The sequence below is a fragment of the Eurypyga helias genome, unplaced genomic scaffold, assembly GCF_000690775.1.
Source record: "Eurypyga helias isolate BGI_N326 unplaced genomic scaffold, ASM69077v1 scaffold7083, whole genome shotgun sequence".
NCBI classification, from domain to species: Eukaryota; Metazoa; Chordata; class Aves; order Eurypygiformes; family Eurypygidae; genus Eurypyga; species Eurypyga helias.
The window spans coordinates 21,579-29,679 of NW_010243110.1; the positions used below are offsets into that span (position 1 = coordinate 21,579).

The following is an 8,101-nucleotide window of genomic DNA, read 5'->3' on the forward strand; positions in this document are numbered from 1 at the left end:
TCCATTATTCAATTACCCCTCCTTTCTGTCAGAAAGTTTCTATGGTCTTATACTGGCCATCTGTGCTTTGTAGAGTCTGTAGCTGGTACTTCTTAATGATTCACCATGTCTGTACTTCTGACCCATGCTCTAACAAAATGTTAGGGTATGATTCATTACTGGAATTGGCTCCCATTAAAGGGCACATAAAAATGATGGTTACTAAACCTCTTGCTGCCCTTTTAAGGTTTAGGGGGCTAGTTACAGCATCATCTGGTTTAGGTTATTAGGATATCGTTTAGGTTATTAGGATATGTCTTTCTAAAATGCCTTTTATACTGTAGTGCATCTTTCTCGGCTTGCTACTCTGATGCGAGAAGCACTACTGATGGGTGCTAACTGGGAGTGGCCAAGAATGTTTCAAACTATTCTGAAGGATTCAGGTGAAAAGGGTGATGGTTAGAAGTGCTAGTGCAGTCATACCAAGTATGGCTGATCCTACCCTTTGGCAGGGCACAGTTCATGTGATATTTTGATGTCTTTTTTTAGTCTTGCTTTTCTGTGATTCTTGCTGCAAAAATCATTCAAGAGTCGGTTTGAAGATTAGGGCCACAATGTAAAAGAATGTATTTGCCACACCATTGCTTATTGCAAAGACTAATTTTTAGGCTTGCAACAGTTGGCTGGACAGAGGAGTGAACTAAACAACAAAGGGTTTACCACCACTTCACTCAGCTTTTTTATTTAAAGACAGGAAAGATTGATGCCTTTTATTTTCGGTCTGGATTTATTGCCTGTCTTTGTTAAAAGATAACTGGATGGTAATGCTGGGGAGGTATCACTAAGGACCTTGATGGGATTCAGCCAAAGCTACTCCAGGCAGAGGTCAAGAGAAATAGTTTTCTCAGTCCGAGAAGTTAAGAGAACATTTGTTATGTGACTATGTATTTAAATGCAGAGAAGGCCATGATCTTCTCTTTTGCCCTGGATCCATGGATTATCCTTAGATCAGAATGAAGTCTGAGACAATACCCTGTGGCTCTGGAATGTGTTAATGTCAGCAGAGGGAAGGGGTAGACAGAACAGAGATTTCATAAAAAGGCCAGGAGCACCAATCCAAAGCTACGTTGTGAAGGACAAATGTATTTTCATCTAACAGATAAAAATAGCTACAGAAGGACACTGGAATTAAATTGCTCCAATGTATTAGTACTAGACAAGTGGGGTGAATTGGTTTTAGCTTCAGTAAAACTCTTCTCTGAGCCCATTAAGATGGGCACAGATTAATACCAGAATGCATCTGAGCGTGTAATAAGCTCTTGTCACAGAAACTTCTTTCGGGGCTCGTTGTACTGTTGGCTTCATTTATGCATTCACTGATAAAATCTTGCTGTCATGAAGGTGGCATGCAATTCCCTGCCGGTTTTGACATGATGTAACTTGGCTTACGGGTGAGGGTAGCCATGGCCTCTCCTGTCCCAGTGGACATGCTGGGTGAGGAGGAGCTTTGACACCATCACCCGGGGGGCTGGTGGCAGGCAAGGACTGGGTGTTCCTGCCAGCAATGCTATTATCGCTCCCACTCTGGTTGCCGATGAGGCCTGTGAGGCAGATATGCTCTGCAGTGGCTTTCTGCTCTCTCTCACTGCTTCACAACAGAAAGAAATGGTGTGGGACTGAAATAGAATCTGATGTCTCGTTCCCCATTGACATTGTTGTTTACTTCTTTCTTATGTTCACTGACACCCTTTTGGGGCACTTTTGAACTTTTTGCCTAGGGCCCAAAGAAAAATCTTGGTGAGGTCAGTGAAACAGAGACTATCAGCAGTTAGCATTTTTTTTATGCTAGGTAAGATATTACACAAAGTACAAAACAAAACACCTTTTCCTAAAGATACATCTTAGTATCCCTTCTGAGGTGACCATGGACCTCAGCAGAACTCCCAAGGGCTTCAGATCTGAGCTCCTCAGTGTATGACCCAGCTGTGCTTGCTTCTAGGCTGCAGGGAGATCTGTGCACCCACACCCCAAGTTCCTGGTTCAACCTCCCTTCCTCTTTCCATGTGTGGAAAGAAAATGCTGGTTTGAGGACAGGACAGAAGCTTCAGTGTGTTCCTCAGGGTACCCATTCTGTGTGCACTCAAGGGATCAGGTCTTCTGCTGCGTTGGTACAGCCCAATAGATAAGTACCAACACAGGCTTTTCAATGCTGTTTGCACCCACTGGCAAACCATACATCATCTTCGTGGCCCTAGAAAACACCGAGCACCAACATGTCTGTAAAGACAAAGAATTTATTTAACTGAACAAACAAGGGAGCTGAACTCCAAGCCCATTTGAAAGACCAGACTGTTCAGCCAGGAGTCCTCCAGCTGGGATTTGAATCTGCTCTTGGATTCTTCTTGAGTGAATCCAAATATCTGCTCCCATGTCCCTTTATTACAATCCTTGTAACTCAACTGCATGCCTGCACCTACTGCTAATTGGGTGCCCTTTCAGCCACCTACGTGTCAAACTGTAATGCTGATAGCTGCTTGCTGCAGCAATACAATGATAAAACTCTCTTAAAAAACCCTATTTTTTAATTTCATCCTCTAACATAAACAAACTACATCTACATCACTACCCTAGTTTCCAGGCAGGTACATTTTCTGAAAGCTTTGTAAATAAGGGAGTTTCTTTGTCTAGCATAGACACTTGCACCAAGGTTTACGCCTGGGCTGTGGAAGAAGACTCCAAAGGCTGATTCATAATTTATATGTGAGAAACCTGGCATTGCTCTAAGGAATAACCATCCAGTCTGATGTGTGATTTATTTCTTGTAATCAGCTGGTCTACTGAGTCCTACGAGATACAGTGAAAACTTTTCTAAAGGCAGCTAAGCTGGGCTGCAGAAACGTTTATTAAATGGAACATACAGAGGAATTTGTGAACAGGAAATTTACATAGTGTAATAAACAAAAAAATAGGATACTGGAAGAGGAATATTTGGAAGTGGAGAAAGCACACTGTCTGTACAATTCTTGGTAGATATAGGAACAGTGAAAGAAATAAAATTTTACTTTTAGGTGTATGATTTCTAGGGTCCGTGGTAGGAAAATAGAAACCTATGCAAAAGCTAACCAAAGATAACTAAGATAAGTTAACTAAAGGTAACCTAGGGGAACTAAAGCATGCTGTACATTAAAGAACAGAAGGAGAACTGTAGATGGGGGTCCTCTATTCTTTTCTTTTGGGCATAGCAAAGAACTATGAGCTTCAGTTTGGCATACCAACAGGTTGGATACAGCAGGGACTGTTGCTGTTCACTGACTGGCATTATCTGCTCAGATCTAACAGTTGTACTTGAGCATAGTTCGCTACCTCTATTTTATGATAACCTAAATTCTCTTTCCTGTGGTGGGGAGAAGGGGCATGCAAAGTTCATCTCCAGACTATAGCTGCATAATGCTAGAGGTTCACTTTTACTCAAGTGAATAAAAATGCTTTTCACTGTCTCCTTTGGTGCAGGGACTATTTGTACATAAGAACATTTTATACCATGGCTCAGGTCTTTCAGTGTCCCTAGAGTGAAGCTAAAAGTAACAATAGAGGAAGCTTCTGTGGAATATAATAATCAGAAATATGCATTTAGCTGCATGATAAAAATAAACTCTATCTGAACACTGAAAACACAAAAATGGCAATAAAGTTTGTGGTTTTTTTGGTGTTGATCCTCTAAGAAAAATGCTCTAAGTTAAAAGTAAGAATTTGAAGTTCTTATATACCACAAAAAATCCCTAACCCACTAAGTTGTGGAAAGGTGGTGATTTGGAAAAACAGAGACTTTTTATCTCAAGCTAACCTCAAATCCTGCATGGTATTTGACTGGCTGGTTATTGGATAACATGAAGGGCATTTGCTGATGTCAGGAAGGTGTGTGCTTTGCATTCCTCAGTGTGTACATCGAAGCAGAGTCCATTTGGTAAAGAAAAGACTGACACTGATTTTGCTATCTTTTGGGAAAGACCCAGAATGAGCATTGGCTGCCTGTCTGCTAGACCCAGAGACTTTAGCCATTGCAATACTGACCACCGAGTTCACCAAATCTTAGACCTATGAAACCTGGGGTAATTCCCATCCATTTCGGTAAGCCCTGGCTCCTGGCACGATGCACTGTGTACTCCTTCCATGTCTGCATCAAAATCTCTGTTCTAGGAAATTCTCTATTTTTTCACCCAGAGTACTTGAGTTATATCTTCTGTTAGTGGTATGATGGGCTTGATTACATTCTCTGAGTTCTGAAACAATGTTTTTCTTATTCTTGCAAAATTATAACTGTGAATGTAAGACAAATGCTTATAACTAATAAGCCTAACACTTCAATGACAGTCTTTTGCTCTCCGCTCTTTGAGCACGATTGCAGTCAGAACTTATTGTCAGTAAGTACTAGTGAAAGCAGAGAAAACGAAATAGAAATGTTTTTGGAAAGGAGCATGCCTAGTGCGTTTTCCCCTTTAACATTATAAAAAACTTAAAATGAATTTTAGCTCAGAATCACTGTTCCCTTAGCAATACCAGAGAAGCTCACTAGATGGTGGTAAAAACCTAGGCCTTTGCTTACAAAAGCTGTGAAAAGAGAAGTTCAGCGGGGCAAAGAAGGGGAGGAGGAGCCACAGTTTGAGTACTGAAATCATTATTGCTTGGGGTCTATAAAAAGGCAGTTGCACAGTAAGTAATTTATACGTGTTCAGCCTTGAATCTATGGATTTACTCATTCCTTCTCCTCGATTTTTGTCATCTATTCCCACCAAGGAATCCCCAGCCCCAGATGTCGGGTGAGGAGTGGGTCTGAAACTTCTGCTCTCTGGAGGAAAGGTTGAAGGCACTGAAGAGGAAGAGCATTTGAAGGAGAAGCTCTGGTAAATAGGTACAGTTAATTCTTGATTGCAAGCAAAAGTTACTTTTAAAAACTGAAAATTATTTTGCTTGATATGCTTTGAATTTTATTTGCAACAAGTCACTGACTTTAATCAGTCAGTGTCAGAATGAATCAGAATCAAAGTGTTACCCTTATTAAGAATCCCATAGCTTACAACATGTCCTGAATATTGTCACTAACAAAAGTGACAAATAAAATATGATCTGGAATAGAAAACTCATTCTTATGACAGAATTAAACTCATATTAATTCTGTAACCTTAGTGTATCCTGAAATATATGTGTTCACCTTGGTTAGTTGTTTAATACGATGTTTTTAAGTCAGCCTGTTAGTATTGCACATATAAGCTCTTTATAACACAATTATAACTTAAGAAGCATAAATATCAGGGAAGCATTTAAATCTATTACTGAAAATGTTCAATTCTTAACTGTGGCAATAATTTAAACTTCTATATGTTGTATTCAAGTGAGCAGGTTCTGCTGAATGTAATACTATATTCTGCTGCATTTCTGGGGTCTGAGAATTGAGACTTTGAAAACTGTTTGTTGCTTGGTGTTCAGCAGAATCTCTTGCATGAATCTCTTGGTCTGTGGTTTAATTTCCCAGTAAGGGTGAGTAGAAAAGCTCTAAGCCAACTGGAGGTTAATTTAGAATCAGAACAGGAATACAGTGTGGAAGAGGCAGGATGTGTACAAGCCAAATCAAATAGAAATGGGTAATATTTGTTTTGTCAACTTCAGCCTGTTCTCGTCACACTGTATTTTTTTTGGCAGGGTCTTTACCTTCTGGAAAATGCATTTACTGCACTCCTTGGCAAGTCCCTCAGAAAGAACAGAGTGTGTTTGCTTCCAGAGATGAACACGTCCTCTCAATCATATGTTTCTGAACTAAACCTGAGTGCCTTTGGCAGCAACTTTACCGTGCCTACTGTCAAGAGCAAGTCATCACCATGTGAGCAAGTGGTCATTGCGGCTGAGGTTTTCCTAACTCTGGGCATTGTAAGCCTCCTTGAAAATATCTTAGTTATATGTGCAATAGTTAAGAACAAGAACTTGCATTCACCCATGTATTTTTTCGTTTGCAGTTTAGCAGTGGCTGACATGCTGGTTAGTGTGTCTAATGCTTGGGAGACCATAACGATATACTTAATAAACAATAGACACATAATTATGGAAGATGCCTTTGTCCGTCATATAGACAATGTCTTTGACTCAATGATCTGCATATCTGTGGTGGCTTCCATGTGCAGTTTGCTGGCTATAGCAGTAGACAGGTATATCACTATCTTCTATGCCCTGCGTTATCACAACATCATGACAGTGAAAAGATCAGGGCTTATTATTGCAGGCATCTGGACCTTTTGCACGGGCTGTGGCATTATCTTCATTCTTTATTATGAATCAACTTACGTGATCATTTGTCTCATCACTATGTTTTTTACCATGTTGTTCCTCATGGTCTCGCTGTACATCCATATGTTCCTCCTGGCTCGTACTCACGTGAAGAAGATAGCTGCTTTGCCTGGGTACAACTCTGTCCGTCAAAGAACCAGCATGAAGGGAGCCATCACTCTGACTATGCTTCTTGGCATCTTCATTGTTTGCTGGGCTCCGTTCTTCCTTCATCTCATCCTGATGATCTCCTGCCCTCAAAACCTCTACTGTGTTTGCTTCATGTCTCACTTCAACATGTACCTCATTCTCATTATGTGCAACTCAGTGATTGATCCCTTGATTTATGCCTTTCGTAGCCAGGAAATGCGGAAGACCTTCAAAGAGATAATTTGTTGCTATAGCCTGAGAATGGTCTGTGGGTTATCAAACAAGTATTAAAAAAACAAAACCAAGCCAGGGAAAAGAACTGAAATCTTGCTGCATCTTGTAATTCTGCTGAAATGCCTGTGGAACTTCTTTCTCCATTCAGCTGTCATGATTTCTGTGGTGATCAGAAACCATTTTTGAGTATGTGATTTAACTTATCTTTCCCTTCACGGACCTCCTTCACGCCGGTGTTAAGAGCTACTCAGTGCATCTGTATTATGGGGAGAAAGAATATTTTGAATCTCATTTACTGAAGACTGGATTTTATAAGAGGATTATACAGGGGAAGCCTTATTTTTCTTTCTGCTGAATGCAACAAGTGTGACCTGCCATGTAAATGAGTCCATCAGCCTCTCAGTGTGTTTCTCTTGATATTCTTTGTCTCTCTAGATACAGCATGGCTTATTTTGATGACCAGAATTAACAGGATTTTTGCTATTTCTTTCTAAAGACATAAAATCAGTGAAGAAGTTCCAATTATCAGGGCTCACATACCTTGCTCAACAGTTATGACCAATATATATGCACATATCTGCAGTCCTGTATTCCAGTCATGACTGTTACTGTCATAAAACATGTATTACGTAAGAAAACAGCATTAACATGAGATTTTCCATGTTGCATACAGTACTTTGTCATGGCTGAATATGTGTGGCCTTATCACTGTGGGTAAGATGTACCATAGGTGGATTTTAAGGCTGAATATGAAGACTGAGATGATTCTAAATTGTCTGGGTGAGTGGCTGCCTTTATATAGACATCAGAAAAGCTTTTCAGCTAGGGGTAGTTTTTGTTACTGGAGGAAGCTGTACGGTAGATTGCATATTTCAAGCTGGGAGAGACAAAACAAATTTCATGATCAGAAGGCATAGCAGGCAGTGGCAAAACAGGGATTTCAAAACCTTAGGAACAAGTAGTTATAACAGAGCATCCTGACTTTTGCTCCCCAAGCAAACATTTTTTGTTGAGAGGATTCTAAGGTGAAACTCTGATGCCTTCGGTGTGATTAATTTATATCCAGTCATGCTCTCATAAACATGCTGTTCTGCAACAGCTGTGTAATGTGCAAAATACTGGATTATCACAGGTGAAGGAAGTACAACTGTGGCATTGATTTCTTGATGCCAATGGATGGTACATAGCTTGCACTGAGATATAAGCTATGAAAATATTTCAAGCAGTAGTACCTTACTGACAAGATATCAGAAAATAGCTGGAAAAATCCATTAGTTCTTCCAAAAAGCTGAAAGACTAACCCTTGTTCTACTTGGTTTAGGGATGCTCAGAGGGCTGGAGCCCCTCTGCTATGGGGACAGGCTGAGAGTTGGGCTTGTTCAGCCTGGAGAAGAGAAGGCTCCGGGGAGACTTTATAGCAGAC

The 8,101-nt window shown here is 40.4% G+C and overlaps 1 protein-coding gene across 1 annotated transcript; it reads left to right on the plus strand.

Annotated features, from left to right (window-relative positions):
* Positions 1-4,713: 4,713 nt before the first annotated feature.
* On the plus strand, positions 4,714-6,735 carry MC5R (melanocortin 5 receptor). Its single transcript, XM_010149291.1, has 2 exons — positions 4,714-4,888; positions 5,677-6,735. The coding sequence occupies exon 2, from the start codon at positions 5,758-5,760 to the stop codon at positions 6,733-6,735; it is 978 nt and encodes a 325-aa protein (XP_010147593.1). The 5' UTR covers positions 4,714-4,888; positions 5,677-5,757.
* Positions 6,736-8,101: the final 1,366 nt, after the last annotated feature.

What these genes read in the sequence shown, in the direction of transcription:
- MC5R (XM_010149291.1), top strand. Translation starts at nt 5,758, where the DNA reads ATGAACACGTCCTCTCAATCATATGTTTCTGAACTAAACCTGAGTGCC.